Here is a 19,416-nt window from a genome sequence, read left to right as displayed (position 1 = left end):
AAATGACTGATATAACTTAAACAAGATATACTTTCACAACTCAATGTGCAATTTTTCCTTAGCACTGCAGTCAGTAAAGTTGTTGTTTTACAGGAATGCATGCTCAGAGACAAAAAAATTTACTCAGAGAAAGCTTAACTAAAGAGCATTTATTGTATTCTCTACTAAGCACTGAGTTTTGAGGACATAACTAAATTCTGGAAAACCTTCACACAGAAGAGTACAGTAAACATTATAAGCAGATATGAACAGCTGGAAGAACTGTAACCAAGTGCTAACTGACCAAAGCGAAATTTTCAGCTACTTCTTAGTAAAAAAGAAAAAGAAAGTAGGGAGGGACAGGGGCTTCAGATTGAACGAGACAAAAATCTCCTAATACATTCAACCTTGGCTAGATTGTAACAAAATGGAAGCAGGACTTCTATAATACGAAGTTCCCACTACAGCACGCTGTACACACCTGTTTTCCAAGCCCTCCCCCCCATTCCCCCAAGGCTGCCACTTGGATTATTTGCCGGCTTGTTGGGCCTGCCGACGGAGAAGCACGTAGATCTTCTCTTTGATCCAATCTTTGTTGTAGGGTTGGTATGTCTGAGTGTCCGCTCGGTACCTGGGGAAAAGAAAGCAGTAAGTAGGGTCACTGTGGTAAATTGTCTCTCTCCCACCCTCAACAGAAATAAGGCCAGTGAGCCAGATGATGGGAGGCCAGCGGAGATGTAACCAACAGGGAAACTGAACAGTGAAATGAGCAAGGGGGACTGCAGCGAGCTATTCATGAGTCACAGTACTAAGAACACTTTCCAAAATGACCATGTTATACTTTTCACAGACAACATAATTTTCTTCCTTTAAAAGTGCTAGATGAACCTCAGAACCACTTTTTAGTATTTGCCTTGAAAGGTAAGAAACTCAAGAATTGGATAGTGTCTGGGGTAGTAAAACTAAGAATCTATAATTCATTTTTTAAAAAGCTCTTATGGAAATGCAAATCAAAACAACTGAGGTACCATCCCACAACTTTCAGATATGACAGAACAGGAAAACAACAAATGTTGGAGAAGATGTGAGAAAACTGGGGCACTAATGCACTTCTGGTGGAACTGTGAACTGATCTAACCATTCTGTAGATCAATTTGAAACTATGCCCAAAGGGATGTAAAACTGTATACCCTTTGATCCAGCAATACCACGACTAGGTCTGTAGACCAAAGAGGTAAGAAAGAAAAAAAGAAAAGGAGCTATATGTACAAAAATATTTATTGCAGCTCTTTTTGTGGCAGCAAAGAACTGGAAATTGAGACAATGCCTATCAATTGGGGAACAGTGAACAAATTGTAGTATATAATTGTCATGGATTATTATTGTGCTATTTAAGAAATGATCAGCAGGGGGCGGCCAGGTAGCACAGTGAGTAAGAGCACCAGCCCCAGAGTTGGGATGACCTGGGGATCAAATCCGGGCTCTGATACTTAACACCACACCCAGAAAGAACTGGCCGTGTAATCTTGAGCAAGTTACTTATTAACTCCAATTGCTTAAAAAAAAAAATGATCAGCAGGATGCTCTTAAAAAAACTTACATGAACTGATACAGTTCAACTGATGATGAAACGAACAGAACCAGAACATCATACACAGTAACAGCAATGCTATACGATGATTAACTGTGAATGATCTGGCTATTCTCAGCAGTGCAATGATCTAAGACAATTCCGAAGTATTTATGAAAAATGCTATCCATCTCCAGAGAAAGAACTAATGGTGTCTGAATACATATGGAAGCATAACTTTTTTTAAAATTTTAAAACTTCAGGTGCCCCTTAGAGCCTTGGAAGCCTCTAAGGACGGAGAGAAACATTTAAGCTGACCTAAAACTGAAACCCAGATGAAACAGCAAATTTGTATTCCAACTCACAGTGTGAAAATTAGCCATCAGGTAAGTGGAGATTATCCATGAATGTAATGAAGAATAAGCATCTCACAAGCAATGTGCATCATCTGGTGGGAATGACAGATCTGCAGAAAGGTGCAGTTTGCCTTGAGTGCACGTGGACTTCCCTAGAGAAATCCATCTTTAACCTTCTAATCCTCTTTCTGTTTCTTTCAAAAATATCCCTTTTATGTTACTTCCCATCAAGGGAACAAGTGCTAAGTAAATGAACCCAATTAGTCCCATTTTAGAAAAGGAAATACTGAAAGACAAAGGGAAGATGCTCCTTAAGGGCAGGGACTGATTTATTTTTGTAAGCCCTATTGTCTATCACGGTGCCTGGGAAACACTAGGCATTTAATAAGTGCTAGTGATTGGTGGGAAAAAAATTTGAAAATTAAAAACCTGTTAAGGGATTACCGATTACCACAGCAACACATTTTCTCATCTGCTCCTAACCTGCTCCAGCTTCTATGACATCCTGCACAAATCAGATTCTCCTCCTACTGCTGACTTCTCTTCTTTTCAATAGAGTCCCTCAAAACTAGTTCCTTTCTTCTGATTTCTCTTTTTATTATTATTTAATAATGCTCCCTTTCTTTCAACCATGCTTCAAACTTTGGAGTCATCCTTCTTTGATTCTCCCTCCCTTATTCTCAATCTGCAACCAGTAGCAAATCCTGTGGAAATTACGTTCACAATCTTTTATCTATTCTCTTCTCAAAGTCAGCACCCTTATTACCCTCACCGGATAATTCCAACTTCCTCACCTTCCGTTTCTCCCACTTCTGACCCATTTTACAGATAACCAATCATTTTAATTTTGCTAAAGTATACTACTGATTGTCATCTCCCCTGCTCTGATCACCTTCAATGGCTAGCCACCAAAAAGACTAAATTCAAGCCCTAAAGCTCAAGGCTCTCACTAATCAATATATTCCCCAAATCTTATCCTTATCTCTCACTACTCTACATTCCCTCATTTATTCAAATATTTAGGTGTCCACAATGAGCAATGCATTGTGGACAGTGGACACTTTGTAAACAATGGAGAGTTGACTCCAGTGCCAGTTTTCTATCCATTGTCCCTAAATACTTACATTTTAACTAATTCAGGTTAACCTTTCCAGCTTGGGGCTGAAACTCTAAGGAGGGGATGGTAAATGTATTTCCCACCCTCAGACCCTCCCTTCACTGTAGAATGTATGCTTCTTGAGGCTAAAGACTTTTTCTCATGCAGTATTCTGTATATAGAAGGTGTTTAAGAAGCACTTGTGGGATTCAAAAGCCAACATTTTGTATCTTCTCCATTGTTTACAAAGTGTCCACTGTCCACTAAATGCTCATGTCTTTTTTTTTGCCTTTGCCCAGGCTCACAAAGCTAGTGTCTGAAGTTGGAGTTCAAAGCCAACTTCAGACACTAGCTTTGTGAGCCTGGGCAAAGGCAAAAAAAAAGACATGAGCATTTAGTGAAGACTTATTTAACTAAGCATTAGTCAGCTACCTAAGGGAGTATATATATATATATATATATATTCCAAGCCAAATATAGCTTTGCTGATACTCAGAGATCTATATAATATAATATAATATATAATGCCCTAGTCCTATCCAAGAACAAATATACTCATAGCCCCATCAGTATTCTATGCATCTGCTAAATGCCATGCATCATTCTCCAAACATACCCTTTATTTCATTTCCTTGTCCTACCACGCAGTTTCTTCCAACTCAATTGCCTTTCCCCTTATCTGTATCCCTTCTGAAAAGGACCGATACTACGCCCACCCTTTAAGGACTCACTCAAATACCATTTTCCTTCATGAAGTTCTTCCAAATCTACAGCAACAACGGAGGCGGCTAGGTGGGACAGTGAATACAGCACCAACCTTGGAGTCTGGCCTCCCACACTTAACACTTACTAGCCGTGTGACCTTAGGGCAAGTCACTTAACCCCAATTGACCTGCCTTCCCCCCTCCAAAACAACCAAACAAACACCACTCCACAGCAACTTTTTAGCTCTCTTATCTCATTGATTTGTCTTCTCCTGCAGAGAAAACCTTTTACTGCACAGAATTTACTTCTGTGCCTCACAGAACAACTAGTACAGTACTTGGCACATAACACTTATGTTCAACTAGATACTTCGCAATATAAAAAAACGAAGACAACTTTTAATGCGTACCACAACTAAATGCATTTATTAGCAGTTCTCTGTTACAGGGTTTGAGTCAAAAGACTGCATTCTAAAATAAAGAGAACTACTCTCACCCCCAACCCTAAAAATCTGTACTATCAGTATATACACAGAGGACCATCGTCATTGCTTTTTATGTGATTTTCCCACTTGAAAAATAGTAACAATGCTGAATTTAAGGCAGGTAATATGGTGATTAATTAATTAAATGGCCCTTGAAAAACAAAACAAATATTAAACATTTGAATACACTTTTAGTGGGCAAGGAAAATTTTTCTGACCCAATCTGATAAACACATTAATAGTTTAAACCAGAAGAGGATTTGAAATACCAAACTCTGACAGCTAGTAAGAGCACCGGCTCCAGTGTTGAGAAGACCTGGAGATCGAATCCCGGGCTCGGACACTTAGCACCCACCCAGAAACACCTGGCCGTGTAACCTTGAGCAAGTTACTTAACCCTGATTGCTTAAAAAAAAAAAAAAAGAAAAAGAAATAGCAAACTCTGTAGTGATCTTACTGCTCTACCTATTCATCATTAAGATTAACTCATTAAAAGAAATACTGGAATTAACTATTGCTACTATACTACCCGGGGTACTGAGAAGTTAAGTGACTTGTCTAGGGTAGGCACAGGGCCAGAAGCTGAACCTGAACCCAGACTTAATGTATTAAGCTGGAAGTTGGCCCTTTATCCACTATATCACAGCGTGTCTCTCTTACACATTATGTGTTTTAAAGTTCTAATTATGTATGCCTATAAATAACTTTCCAATAAATAAGGTGGGCCTGTTTTGAAAAGAGAAACATACATTAGTCTGTTGTTCTGAAAAATCTCTGTAATACATACACAACAGAGGAAAACGGCAGTTTTTTTTTTCTTTTTGGAGAGGGGTAGGTAGGGCAATTGGGGTTAAGTGACTTGCCCAAGGTCACACGGCTAGTTTTGTGTTAAGTGTCTGAGGCCAAATTTGAACTCAGGTCCTCCTGACTCCAGGGCCAGTGCTCTATTCACTGCACCACCTAGCCGCCCCCAGAACGCTGCATGTTTTGAGTGAGCCAAAGTACAATGGCTACAGGATACAAACAAACCTTAAAAGAATTGAAAACTACAATTACACAAAGATAGCTAATTACCAATCTGTGAAATGAAAATTAGAGCAACTCTTGAGGCTTTCATTTCATATCCAGCAAATTAGCAGATAATAAAAAAGAATAGTCAATGTTAGAGGGGCTGTGGAGAAGTACATTAATGAACTGTAAGTGGAGTTAATATGGAAAGCAACTAAAGACAGTAGGGAAAAAGTCCATGTCCTTTGACTACAATATTCCATTACCAGGCATTACAGTAGGAGATCAACGATAGAAATAACAGTCCCATAAAGATGAAAAAAAAACTTAGAGCAGTAATTTTTGTGATAGCAAAGAACTAGAAACACAATAAATGCCAGCTGACTGAGAAATGGATCAATAAATTGTGATACATAAATGTAACAGACTATCACCATACTGTTAAGATATGACAAATATCAAGATTTGAAGAAGCTCCAGTCTGGCACTAAATAAGAACAAAAATATATCTTTCTTTGCAGAGGTAGGAGACGATAACACTGTTAGACTTAGTTGATGTATCAGTTAACTCTGTTGAATTAAGAATGTGTCAAGGCAATTATATCAAGTTAGGGGGGTAGATGCGGACTGGATTCGAGGAGTAAATGACTCATCTAGATTCAAATCTTACTTTGGCCAGTGATGACTATGCTATTGTAAAGATAACTTCATCTTATATATGATGCTATAGTTTCCCTTTCTGCAAAAATGAAGTTTCCACACCCAACATGAGAAATGTTGTATGGGTTAATATAAATCAACTCTAGTTGGGAAAAAACTCCACAAAGATAACTTTGCATACTAACCAATACAACCTTATTGGATTTGATAAATCTTCAGGGATAAAGGAAAGGAAATTATTAAGCATCTATCATATGTAGAAAACTCCACAAAGATAACTTTGCATACTAACCAATACAAATCTTCAGGGATAAAGGAAAGGAAATTATTAAACATCTATCATATGTAGAACTCTATGGGAGGGATAAAGTTAATTAAGATACTGTCTGCCCATATGAAGCTTTCGATCTTAGTGTAAGGAGATAAGACAAACACAGATTAACTATAATAAACCATATAAGTGAAACAGAGATGCAAAACAAAGTGCCATGCAAAATATGATGGGGCAGATCCTTACTGACTAGAGAAGATTGGCACCAGATTTCAGAGAGCATTAACTGCCAACCAAAATAATTGAACTTTATTTAGTAGGCAAGAGTTTTGAGCAGGATTGATACAACCTTATTTATAAAAAAGAAAGGTTATTCTAGGAGTGGTATAGATTGAAGGGGGAGACAATAAAAAAACAGGACCCCTCTTGGGCTACTGAAATAGTGCTAGTGGACGGCAGTGAGAGAGCTGATACTGAGATGGTATTAAGAGGATCGAACAAGACGAAGGAGAGGTATGAGAGATGCTACTGATATGCAGTCGGCAAGACGTGGTGACTACTGGCTATGAAATACGAGGGAGAAGGAAGTTATCAAAGAAGCTGGGAGAGAAGGAATAGCACAGTGCCACGGACATACACAGCCAAAACAAAACAGTTCATAAGGGAAAAGAGAAAAAGTGTGGTCTAGAACATGCTGAGTTTGGGGTAGGAGAGGAATGTATCTGCATAGAATTAACGGCTGAAGCCAAGAGAATAAAACTGCCAAAGAAGAGACGGTAAAAGCGTAAAAGGTCAAGTGCAGACCATTATGAGTAACAACATAAAAGGATTAGGAAGAGAATAAAAAACAACAAAAGAGACAGAGGAGCATCTAGAAGACGCGGCCTCCATAAAGCGAGAGCCGGCCATTAGTATCAACAGCTACTGGAGAAGAGACGGCCAGTGGACTTAGCAGTCACTGGTGACATTTGAGAAAGCAACTTCAGAAAACTGGTAGGAGCAGAAACTGGCTCTCATAGGGTTGAGAATACAGCGGGTACTACATGAAACGGATGCATTAAGCGTAGACGACTTTTTCAAGAAATTTAACAACAAAGGGGTGAAAGGGACTAGATAAGAGTAGTGAATGAGGAAAAAAGGGCACGAACTTGGGAGACATGACCCTGCTTGTGAGCAAACAGAAAGGTGAATAGCAGAAAGGGAGATGGAAGAGAAAACAGAAGTGGACAGAATCAATGAAACAGTTAAGAGTCAAATGAAGAGTAATGACAGCAGACGGAAAGAAGAAAGAATAGATGACGCCAAAATGTTCTGAGGAATGCCTGAGGTGGGCTGAGAATAGTCCTTTGGATGGTCTTAGTCTTCTAAATTTATGTGTGTGGGAGACAACGTAGTGGGAACGGTCGTTAGAGCACCCAGTTACCCTCTAGCTCTGCTACTTACATGTCACGTAACCAATCCCCAGTTTCCTCACTTGAAAAATGGGATAACTGTGCTACTGGATCAGGTTATAATGAGAAAAGTGCTTAGCAAACTTCAAAATACTATGAACTCTTATTATTGGGGGCAAAGTGAGAAAAGGAAAAAGTCTGAAAAGTTGTAGGGAACGAGACATAAAACTAATTAATAGCAGATTGTTAAGTACTGAGAGTTCAAAAGATAAGTATTTTCTAATTTCATCACATTAGATATTAGACAAAAACGTACATGCAAAGGCTGCTAAAGCTAACTATATAATTCCATCCTGATTCTATGCATTTTAAACATTTTTATTTAATGTTATAAGTTCTGAATTCTATCCCTCCTCCTCTCCCCTCCCTGAGTTTACAAGCAAATAGATTATACATGTGCAACCATGTAAAACATTTCCATACTAGTCATTTTGTACAAGACACAAATAAAAGAAAAAAAAAAAGAGGGGCGGCCAGGTAGCACAGCGAGTAAGAGCACCGGTTCCAGTGTTGAGAAGACCTGGAGATCGAATCCCGGGCTCAGACACTTAGCACCCACCCAGAAACACCTGGCCGTGTAACCTTGAGCAAGTTACTTAACCCCAATTGCTTAGGGGCGGCCAGGTGGCTCAGTGAGTAAGAGCACCGGCTCCAGTGTCAGGATGACCTGGATCAAATCTGGGCTCAGATACTCAGCACCACACCCAGAAATAACTGGCCGTGTAACCTTGAGCAAGTTACTTAACCCCAATTGCTTAAAAAAAGAGAAAAAGTGAAAAATGATTTGCTTTTGTCTGTATTCAAACAGTATTAGTTCTTTCTCTGGAGGTGGATACTATGTGTCATCATCATTCCTTTGGGATTATCTTAGATCACTGTGTTGCTAAGAATATCTTAGTCATTCACAGTTCTTCAAAGAATAATATTGCTATTATTGTGTGCGATCTCCTGGTTCTGTTCACTTCATTATGCGTCAGTTTATGTAAGTCTTTCCAGGTTTTTCTAAGATCCTGCTTGTCACTGCTTATAGCACAATAATATTCTATTATAATCATATACCGCAGATTGCTTAGTCATTCCCCAACTGATGGGCATTTCTTTGATTTCTAATTCTTAGTCACCACAAAAAGATTTGCTATAAATAATTTTGCACATATAGGTCCTTTTCTCTGGATGTCTTCTAGATACAGAACTAGCAGTAGCATTGCTGGATCAAAGGGTAAGCACAGTTTTATAGCTCTCTATGCAATCCCATGCATCTTGATCTATTCTTTAATTACATGGTATTAAAGAATAATATATATTTTCATCAACAGCAACTCTGAATGGCTTTGAACAAAAACTCTGATGAACTCTAAGACGCCACAAAACCAAAAATGGGGAGAACATTAACTTTTAATGTGAGTTCTGCTTACTCATTCACTAGAAACTTTATCTTTAGAAACTTCCAGTGCCTCTAATTCTAAGGTATAAAATGGGGAAATGATCCTTAAATAGTAGACTGAGATAATGTAAAACATTTAATTGAATCAGTGACTTTTTCTGGGGGGCAGGGGGAACTAGTGAAAAGAAAGAAATTTTTTAAGTCATTTACATTGGCAAATGATACTTACACAAGGCAGCTAAGATCTGCCAGATCATCAATGAAATCAAACAACTGACTGATGTCATATGTGATGGAGGGACTGTTGGGATTCATTCTCTTCAGATGCTCTTCATACATTTTACAAACTCCTAGAAAGAGAAAAAATCATCTTATACAAATTTCTAGGTTTGAACTATATGTTAATGTAAAGTTTACGAAGACCTAGGAAATTGTGAGGAGATGGACTACAGGAGTGGACTGAAGTACATTTTCAGACTGACTGATGTGTTTTGCTTTGTTTTGTTTGACTGTACTCAACTGAAAGAAAAGTTCTAATGACAGGGTTGGGGATATGGAGAGTCAATGGAAAGGAATAGAAGCATAAGAAAAGAGCATTAATAAATAATTTAATAAGAAAAAAAAATGACTTCTGTTATTTAAAGGTGTGACTATGGCCAAGTCATTTAAACCCTCTGAGACTCAAGTTTCCTAATCTGTGAAATTAAGAATCATACACTCTACTATATGCCTTACAGGATTGTTATCAGTGTCATATGAAATAGTGCATTTCATTTATCGTGAATGTATGTGTAGAGCCTATATGAGATTGGATGCCATCTTGGTGAGGGGGAGAAAATTTGGAACTCAAAAGCTTGTGGAACTGAATGTTATAAACTAAGAACAAACAGATTTTCAAAAAAAAGAAACAGTGCATTTATGTAATATATTCTGCGGACTTTCAAGTATCATAAATACCAGCTATTATTACTATCTGGTCAAATAAAAGATAGTGTACTTACAGTGAGGCTTGACAGGTAGGGTTTCTGTTTTGCTTTTAAATGGTAATGAGATTAAAAAAAACTTTAGAAAGCAATCCATCACCATAAAGTTATGCTCAAGTCAATTAGCAGAATTAGGGAATTACCCACAATCTTTGTTAATTTTTGCTATTCATTAAAACAAGACCCTTGAAGTAGGGAAACCTTCCTCATTCCCACAATGGAGGGAATAAGACTTTTCCCCCATTCCTAAATTCTATATTCTAAAGCTACTTTAGTGTAAAGGAATAAAAAAACTCAAATCAACAAGCAATTATTAAAGTGCTTAGGCCGTGGAGGTTACAAATACTTTTTAAAAAGACAGTTCTTGCCCAAAAGCAGCTTGGATTCCGTGAATTTAACACTGCCAGCAATTTGGAAAAAATATTTTATATTCTTATTCCCTTACAAAGGTTTTAATTAAGCTTAATTACGATTAATAAGTTCATGACTATCAATACTATAATGAAGGGGTCAGCAAACTATGTATTGCAAAAAGAGGCAGCTATGCCAGTACTTTGCCAACTCCTGCTATAATATAATGCAACTTGAATGGATCATTCAACTAATAGCTCACCAAAAGACAAAGTCATAACTGTCAAAAGACAAAACATACAATCTTCTATTTTAGCCTCCTCTTATGCTTTATCATGGCATGGTGACCCTTGGTTCTAGAAGGCTAGGTCAGTAGAACATAAGCTCTTAAAAGATCTACCAAGCTGTAATAACTTCAAGTATGGGACAAGTAACAGACTGTAACCAAAGAAAAATTCTGAAAGGCTGACTGATAGGCTGGTCATAAGGTGTTATATTTTGGTCACAATGATAAAGATTATCTACCAAGTCAGAGTGTGGTTGTGATTTGCTAGTTGAGGAAGCGCTCATACCAATGAATCCAAAGATCTTTAAAACAAGGACGAAGTATTCATTTCAGCAATGCTAATCACTGAAATGTCTTCTTTCAAAAAACTAACATGTTCAAAGTTTGTTCCTGTTAACAGAACATTAAAGCCAGTGTAATCAAGACAACACAAAAGTGGGGAGCTGCAACAGGGAGCACATGTTCAACTTAAAAGGAGTCTGGTGACACAGATATGCGCATCTTTGATACACACTTTGTCTTTATGATTGTGATTAATCTTCAGGAATGTCCAACTAGTGGTCAAAACTATCTGAGGTCTGGTAATTAACCCAAGCCCCTCTCCACAAATCACAGTCATTTTGGATAAGAGTTGGGGTACTATGATTAAAAGATGCTGTTGTCCTAATAGTTTATTAAGAGGAAGAAACTGATCATTTGCTTACAAAAGTTAGTAACCACTGACATACCTGACTCATTAGCAATGAACTCTATTACATATTAAATCCTTTTAGATCTAGGTTTAGGTGTGCATCAAATTTTAAAAATAAGGTTTGTTAGTTTTCATTACAAGGGTGTCTAACATCAAAAGCATGATGATAAATTGGGCTTCTGTTTGTGGTGATCTCTTATGTTTACTTACAGATAACATAACATAGCTTGTGATGATTATTTGCAGGAAAAAGAAATTAGACCATTTGGCTGGGAATTTTATAAAGCCTCAATGTACAATTACATTGTACTTTAAGATCGACCTGAATTTAGCCAGAACTTATAAGGTATGCTAACGAAGTATATTTTTGTTTGTGGCTCTTAGTAATTATGCCACTCCAAAGAAGAAATATGAAGAGACCCACCTCCAACTTTACAGATGTCAATAAGGTCAGATTTTTTTTCAATGTGTTCAATAGTTCTGCCGATATCCTCTCTCCCTTCCTTTTGACATTAAAAAAAAAAAACCCTTCTCTTATAAGGGATGGTTCTTTGAGAAAAGGGAATATATGGGAGGTAAAACCAAAAGATTTCAATAATATTTTAAAATCATGGCTTTTCACCCTGTGTACACAAAATAATTTTTGCAGGGGGGAAAACCTCCCACAACTAGTGCTAACTTACCTTCCATGCATTCATTCACTGATTCATAATCAGCATAAGTTCGGCCTTCTGGCCTCTTGGTAGGTTGTACCAACAAAATGGTGTGAGACTGCAGAAGAAAAAGCAAATTCAATACAGTTTCTTAGCAAAATTTGAGTGATTAAAGTATAATCTGAAACCCATGTTCAAGACTTAAACAACTGTTACCAAGACATAAGGGAGTGTTTACAATTCATTTCCTGAATATTTATGTGACTGTACATAATGTAAGATTTAGGCACTTTATACTGATTTGGATTCTCTTTTCAAGTCCCATGAGACCATTACTTGGAGGAAAGTAAAAGCCACCAATCATTCCTTGAAATTAGATTCTGTATTCTGAAGCTAAATCTTGTTGTTCTTCTCTAAAATTACTGTCTCACACGTATTCCTTTTCATTTTCTTGCCACCACCTAAACCCAAGTCATAGCCTATCACCTAGTAAGTTACAAAAGACTTTAACTCCCCACCTACAGTTCCTCACAGCTCATCCTACACACACACACTGACTAATTTTAGGAAACTAAACCACTATCTTTCACATATTATTCTTATTCGCAAAAACCTTCAGTGGCTCCCCATGGGCTACAGCAGGAGTCAATAAAATCATGCTCTGCCCGCCTGTATGCTAACAGTGGTTTTTACATTTTTTTAAATGTAATTTTAATGTATTTAAAAATGAAAAAATTCTTAGCTGAGGGCTCTATAAAAACAGGTGAGACCAGATTTGGCCCTTGGGCATAAGTTTGCTGACCTCTGGTTTACCCAATAAAGTTCAAACTCTTTTGTGTAACCTTCAAATCCCTCTGTAGTATAGCATCAACTTATCTTTTCTAGCTATACCTCATACTACCACCTAGGTACTATTCCTTTGGTATTAGTTATGTGTGTATATCATACATTGCCTAGCAGACCAAGTTCTTTGAGGCCAGAAACCATATTTTCTTTATTTCTATTTCCTACACACCTCTGGTAAAGCATTCTGCTACCAAAGGAGAGGCTTAATGTTGGGAGACTTGACTATTTAACACCTATGGCCACCCTTTCCCTCCAACTTCCACTATGAGTGCTATTTTGATGGGAAAGATTAGTTTTTATTTAGGTAATAGCATTATTTAGATGCTTAAAGTGCAAACGGGTAGCTTGATAGAAAAGATGTCCTTTTCTAATCTAAAATGAACTGCTCATAAATCAAATGTTTGATGAGTAATGGCAGAATCATGTAATGACTAGAAAAGACTGTCTCAGAGTCAGGAAAACTTGGGTTCAAATTCAGTTTTCTGACAAATATTGACCACACAACTCAGGCAATCACTTAATTTCGTAGTCCCCTACACAACTCCCTAAGACTGTAAGTTGCAGAACATTTGAACTGCATTGGTAGAAAGCTCTTCCTTACCAGGAGTTAAGACCAACTACCACCAGCAGCAGAAGCACAGATTTAGCTAGTCTGTTTTTTATTTTTATTTTACTTTTAACCAGGACCCAACAAGTTTTGATGACCACTGCTTTATAACATAGTTTGAGGCATGAAAGCGCTATTCCCCTCCCATTTATTACAACCTTTACCATTATTTTGTTTTACACTGTAGACCTTTTTTTCCTTTGTCTAGCTCTATAAATTAACTCCTTGACAGTAAGTCTGGTAAAGCAACAAATTTGTAAATTAAAACTTTAATACTGATGTGGCCCCAACATGAACAATGCCTATCCTCCTAAAGTCTTCCTTTATTTCCATAAAGTGTTTTCTAATTATATTTATATATCTTTAGTGTTTTGATAGATCGACTTTCCCGGATATGTATTTTTGTAGTTATTTTAAATGGGATATTTCTATCATTTCCTTGTGGTTTTTGGTATTACAACATAAAGTAATAATGATCTATGGATTTGTTTTATGTCTTGCTACTTTACTGAAGCTAATACTCAGATAATTCCTTTGACTGATATTATGGAGTACTTAAAAAAAAATCTTATCTTTACTGACATCTTTTGTTTTTACATCACCTTCATTTCCAAATGTAAATCGCTCCCTCCGTTACTCAACAAGTCATCCCTTGTAACTAAGATTTAAAAAAAAATTAAATTAAAAAGCAGTCCAGCAAAATCTACCAACACATTAACTATGTCTGACAGGATATGCAATATTCTACACCCACAGCTCCCCATCTCTGAAAAGAAGGAAAGTGCATTTCTCAACTCTCAAGGACCAAATTTTGATAATTATAATCATACGGTATTCAGGTTTTTTTCCTTCCAGTTTACATTCTAAGCAGTTTGACTTTTAGAACACTAAACCTCTAAGGTAATTTAAGCAACATAATTTTTCCTTATTTGTCACAGTCCAACCGTGAGCAACAAAAAGTCTTCCAATTATTTAAATCATTTTGTTTCTCTGAAGTATTGTGTAAGTCTTCGGGTATCTGAGGAGACGGAATCCTGGACTTTGTAATTATTTCAAACAGCTTTTCTTTTTCTACTATTTCCTCCCAGATCTTGTCACTCTTCTATAGTGGGATATGAATTTCATTTTTAGCCTTCTACTTTATTGTTTCCATTAGTCTCTTCATTGAGTCTAAGTTTTCCTATCATTATAATTTTGCACTTTCTTTGCCACTGTTTATGACTTTAGATTCTTTTTCATGTCTTATAGTATTTTGAGAACTGTGTCAAATAATGACAGAGAGGACAGCTTTGCTATAGTCCTGTGTACCTAGTGAGGTTTTTGGTGTCTCTTCATTTCAAATTATGCAAGGATCTGTTTGTAACTACTTTTAGACATTTTAAAATGGTCTTTTTCAGCCTATGCTTGTAAAAGTTTTGGGCATCTGTGTTGTCAGAGGCTTTTTCTGCATCTTTTGCTATAAATTGTGTGGTTTTGTTTTTAATATGACTTTTTAGGTTAACTGCTTTCCTAATTTTGAACCATACTTACAGTCTGGCATAAATCCATGATTACCAGTGAAAGAAAATTTGGATGTACTGTCTTTTGGTCAGGACTTTATTTAAACTTTTTGTTTAAATATTCATTAGTGATAGTGACAATAGTGATCTTACTTTGCTTTATTCTGCTCTGGTTTAGATACTAGGATCATACTTATCTCTTTAAAAAAAAAGAAGAATGATAAAAGCAAGAACATAAACTACTTAGAGAAGGAATTCCTATTTCACGAGAAATACAGGAATAAATTGGGCAAAACACAGGTTTAGATGGACATATCTAGAACAATGTAACATAAGTTCCCAATGGACTGTAGCCTAATGGAACAAAAATTAAAAAGTTCACATCATATTAAAAAAAAATGGAGGAAAATGGAAGTCATATACCTTTCACAATTATAACTAAGTAGAAAATCTTAAACAAGAAATAGAGTTAAACAAGCTAACCAATTTCAATCCAATGAAATAGAAGAGTTTTTGCATCAACAAAATCAAAGAAACTAGGTTACAGTAAATTGTTGATTAGAAGGGAAAAACATCTTTGCATCAGTTATATCTGCCCTATGTCTGATACTTAAGAAACATAAAGAATTAACACTAAGGTACAAAACCAAAATGCATTTCCCAGTAGAAAAGTGGTCAAAATATATAAACAAACAGTTCTCAAAAGAGAACTTGCAAGCTATTAACAACCATATGAAAGATTGCTCCAAATTACTAATAATTAAAAGGTAAATCAAAACAACCCTGAGGTTTTATCTTAAAGCCAGCAAACTGCCAAAGACGACAAATGACCGACATACTTCATGTTGGAGGGTCTGTGGGATGACATACACACTAACAATGTTGGTGGAGTCATGAATTGGTACAACCATCATGGAAAACAATTTTGAATTATGTGAAAAGTGATTAAATTATTCATATCCTTTGGCTTATCAATGATAAGAGAAATTTAGAGAAACTAGTTAAAAATTATAGGAATTGACGAACAATGAAATAATTATAACCAGAAAAATACGATGATTACAAAAACCAAAAGATAAAATGAAATTATATCCTTTGTAATTATAATTATTCATCTTTGGTCCTGAAGAGGAGCAGTAGGGGACTATGGATATGGAATGTTACATACACTGTTAACAGCAGTTGTCAAACTTCACATTCTTAAAAATTATTGAGAATAACCTGTTTATGTTTAATATTGATATTTATCATATTAGAAATGAAACTGATGAATTTTAAAATATTTAATTCATTAAAAAATAAACTTATCACATGCTAATTAAACTTTTTGTGGGGAAAAAATCCTATTATTTTCAAAAGAAAAAAACTTAAGAATAATGCAATTATATATATATATATTTGCAAATCTCTTTAATGTCTGGTTAAATAGAAGACAGCTAGATTCTTTGCTGCTTCTGTGAATGCTTCTGCATTCACATTTTTGAGATGTTATTTGCACTGAATTATATTCAGATAAACCAGCCTTGCAGAAATAAGTAACTGGAAAAGGGAAAAATATTTTTAAATGAAAATAAAACTGTTACATTATTATAGGTTTGACTTCTTGGTTCTCCTGAAAGGGTTTCAGGGACCCTGGGGAATAAGTACATGGACCACAACTTGAGAAATGCTGTACTATAAGATATGGTCAATGTGTCTGTTTTGCTTCATTCCACCCCTCCCCCCCCCTTGGTTATAAAGGAAATGTGGGATGGGGATGAGACTGACAAATAAAAACAAGAGATCAATAAAAAGAACAAGTGTATATGGATTTGCCCCATCAGTTAGACCATCACGCTGCACACTGGTTGAAACAGTGTAAGTGGCTTGCTGTTTATGATCTCTACTCTTAAAATAAGGGGCTAAATTTAAATAATTCTTAAATTTTCTTCGCATTCAGTACATTCCATAATATTACTACAATCTAGTTTTTCACCCTCCTTTCTCACTACTCCCCATATTTTAGATAAAAAAGCCATTCCCCAAACACTGGATATGTTCCCCTGTCCTCTTCCCCCTTCCTCCTACCAAAATATTCAAAAACCAGGAACCAAAAGCCCATCTCCACAGAAACCTTCCTTGATATCCAAACCCCAAATTGTTTTGAGATCTGAACTTCTACAGAACTCTGTCCCAGTCTTGTAGTACTTATCACTCCCGAGCTTATGACTTTGGCAAATTTGCTTACAGGCTTAAAGACTATTTACTGGTTTATCCTATTCTAAATCTGTAATGGAACTTAACCTGTCTGAATATATTAAACAGATTTGTTATTTTTATAGTAAAGATTTTTCTTTTTTTTGTATAAGATACCATTTTGTTTTATTTTACTCTTTCCTTATACCATGGCTGTTTGCTGAGCTTTCTGGAGATATTTCACTTTAAAGCCAATCACACTAATCTCAAATCCAGTAATATTCCTTCTATTGGCCAAATCTGTTCTCCAGCATTCCTCACCTTTTTTTAGACTTTAACCAACACAAAGTTGTATTTCTTTTTTACCACGAAATACAGTAAAAGCTATGCCAATACCAAATCTGAGGAAACAAATGGCTACCTAAGTAAATTTAGGAAAATCTTTCATTTTCACTCAGAATTCCCCCCCCACCAAAAAAATCTACAATTCTAGATAATCAATTCATTCTAGCACTGCTAGTTCATTTTTCAACCTTCCCAAATATAATCTAACACGACAAAATCTAATACATTGTTTCTTCAATTTCTAGATCCTTTAAAACCCAACTCAAATCACATCTTCTCCATAAAGTCTTCCTGAGACTAACTATTCTAAAAGGACCTCACAATAAAGTTGTGCAATTCCCCAGTGTACTTAAAACGTAGCTTTGAACCTTACCACCTGACTACTAACAAGCAAGCCATTCGGCTCAAGTTTGAATGCAGTGCCGTGCCCCAGTCCTGCACCCTCTGCAGAGTGCCCGGTGCTTCTGAAACGGCTGTAGGATACCAAAGCAGTTTATGTGGTGGAACAATTAAAAGACCATTTTTAAAATTTCTATTTTAAAAGCGTGTCAAAATTCTTTAAAAACGAAGACAGTTCCCACAACAAATGTAACTCCATTTTTCTGCTTCCCATCTTAAATTCTAATCAGACACCAGGTAAGTCCCAAGCTGCGGTCGGGGGCACCGCGACTTTTTAATTAGTTTGCTCTAACACAAGATACTTCAGACACGACCCATAAAAGCGTGAAACACTGAAACTATTTCAGAGAAAGACAAAAATATCATCTAGTACCGACAGTATTTTATTTTGTGCTCCAAGATTAAACAACTGCCTATCTATTTGCCAGCACTACGCATGTAGGATTAATCCTCCAAATCTTAGAACTGAAGGGACGAAGAATAAAGCCCCTCACGAGCGTAAGTTCACTTTAGACGTTCAGCCCTGATGTGGGGAAGGCGCGGGGATGAAACGTAAAAGAGCGGGAATACGGGGGGAGGGGCGAAGAGGAAACAAGCAACGCCGAATTAAATCAAGCCATTTGAGCGGTGGAAAACGGGCGCCGCCGCACCTCGATGGCAGAGGCGGCTCTAAGGGCCTTCGAACACTGGGCAGACCGGCAGGGAAACATCGCGAGCAGTCGATGCGGCCTCGGGGTCGGCCTCGGGGTCGGGGTCGGGGGGGGGGGGGGGCGCGCGGGGGCCCCCCCCCCAAGGGGACCGCGCGGCGACCCCCCCCCGGCCCCCCCCCCCCCCCCCGGGGGGGGGGGGGCCCCCCCCGCCGCACCCGGGGGGGGGGGCGCGGGGGGCCCACGACGCGGAAGGGGGTTCCGAGACGTGACCCGCGCTAGGCGCGGGGCGGGGCCCGGGGGGGGGGGGGGGGGGGGGGGGGGGGGGGGGGGGGGCACTCAGCCACAATGCGAGAATGGAGGTGCTGGGACCCGTCCCCGAAGCTGAGCGAAGGACAGAATCCGAGGGGTTAGGGGAACCTCGGGCTCGGCCCTTCCAACCTAGAGCTAGAATTGGGGGTTGGGGGCAGCCGCCGAGGCCTCGCTCACCATCGTGCCGAGCTACGCCGCCGCCGCCGCCACAGCCACTGCACACGAGCTGAGCCGCAACTCCGCTAACAGCCAATCCCCGCGAGAAGAGCCACCGGAAGTCGGCGGCGCCGCAACGCGAGAGCACCCCCTCGGAGACTAGAAACCCATACCTTCAAAGAAGTCGTTGATGCCTGGCTGGCCATCTTTGATGAGGGGGGGAAAGCCCGCTGGGGACCTTTCGGCTTCGGCGCAGATCTTGTTCTCTCCGGGACGCTGACTAAGACGTGCCTATGATCAGACATCCATTCCGGGGGATCAGCTGCTCGCGGAGCGATAGAGATGCAGCCCCACAAGCCCAACTCAAAGATGGCGGCGGGCCGCGTCGAGGAGAACCAAAAGTGGGTTGTATCTGGGAGAGGACGGTTGTGACCCGGAAGCAACGTGAGGATCAGAAGGAGGAGGAGGAGGAGGAGGAGGAGGGGGGGGGGGGGGGGGGGGG

General features: G+C 38.3%; 2 protein-coding genes across 4 annotated transcripts in view; one reads left to right on the top strand and one right to left on the bottom strand.

Annotated features, from left to right (window-relative positions):
- Positions 1-134: 134 nt before the first annotated feature.
- On the bottom strand, positions 135-19,220 carry ERH (ERH mRNA splicing and mitosis factor). Of its 3 annotated transcripts, XM_069091997.1 has the most exons (5): positions 18,936-19,081; positions 13,984-14,039; positions 11,959-12,046; positions 9,194-9,314; positions 135-610 (listed from the first exon to the last, which is right to left on the bottom strand). In XM_069091997.1, exons 2-5 carry the CDS (start codon positions 13,987-13,989, stop codon positions 508-510), a joined length of 318 nt encoding a protein of 105 aa, XP_068948098.1. In that variant the 5' UTR covers positions 13,990-14,039; positions 18,936-19,081; the 3' UTR covers positions 135-507. The 3 variants fall into 3 exon arrangements, with proteins under 3 accessions (XP_068948098.1, XP_068948097.1, XP_068948099.1); XM_069091996.1 differs by lacking the exons at positions 13,984-14,039; positions 18,936-19,081 and adding an exon at positions 19,088-19,220; XM_069091998.1 differs by lacking the exon at positions 13,984-14,039.
- SLC39A9 (solute carrier family 39 member 9) overlaps positions 19,208-19,416 on the top strand; it is a 48,300-nt gene continuing 48,091 nt past the window's right edge. The window contains exon 1 of the mRNA XM_069091995.1: positions 19,208-19,315. Coding sequence (XP_068948096.1) covers positions 19,208-19,315 — 108 coding nt within the window. The remainder of the gene's footprint in view (positions 19,316-19,416) is intronic.

This window comes from Petaurus breviceps, unplaced genomic scaffold (genome assembly GCF_028583685.1).
Source record: "Petaurus breviceps papuanus isolate PSGF00001 unplaced genomic scaffold, PetGlider_PUasm1.0 189, whole genome shotgun sequence".
Lineage (NCBI taxonomy): Eukaryota > Metazoa > Chordata > Mammalia > Diprotodontia > Petauridae > Petaurus > Petaurus breviceps.
This window is presented reverse-complemented; position numbering and strand designations above follow the sequence as displayed.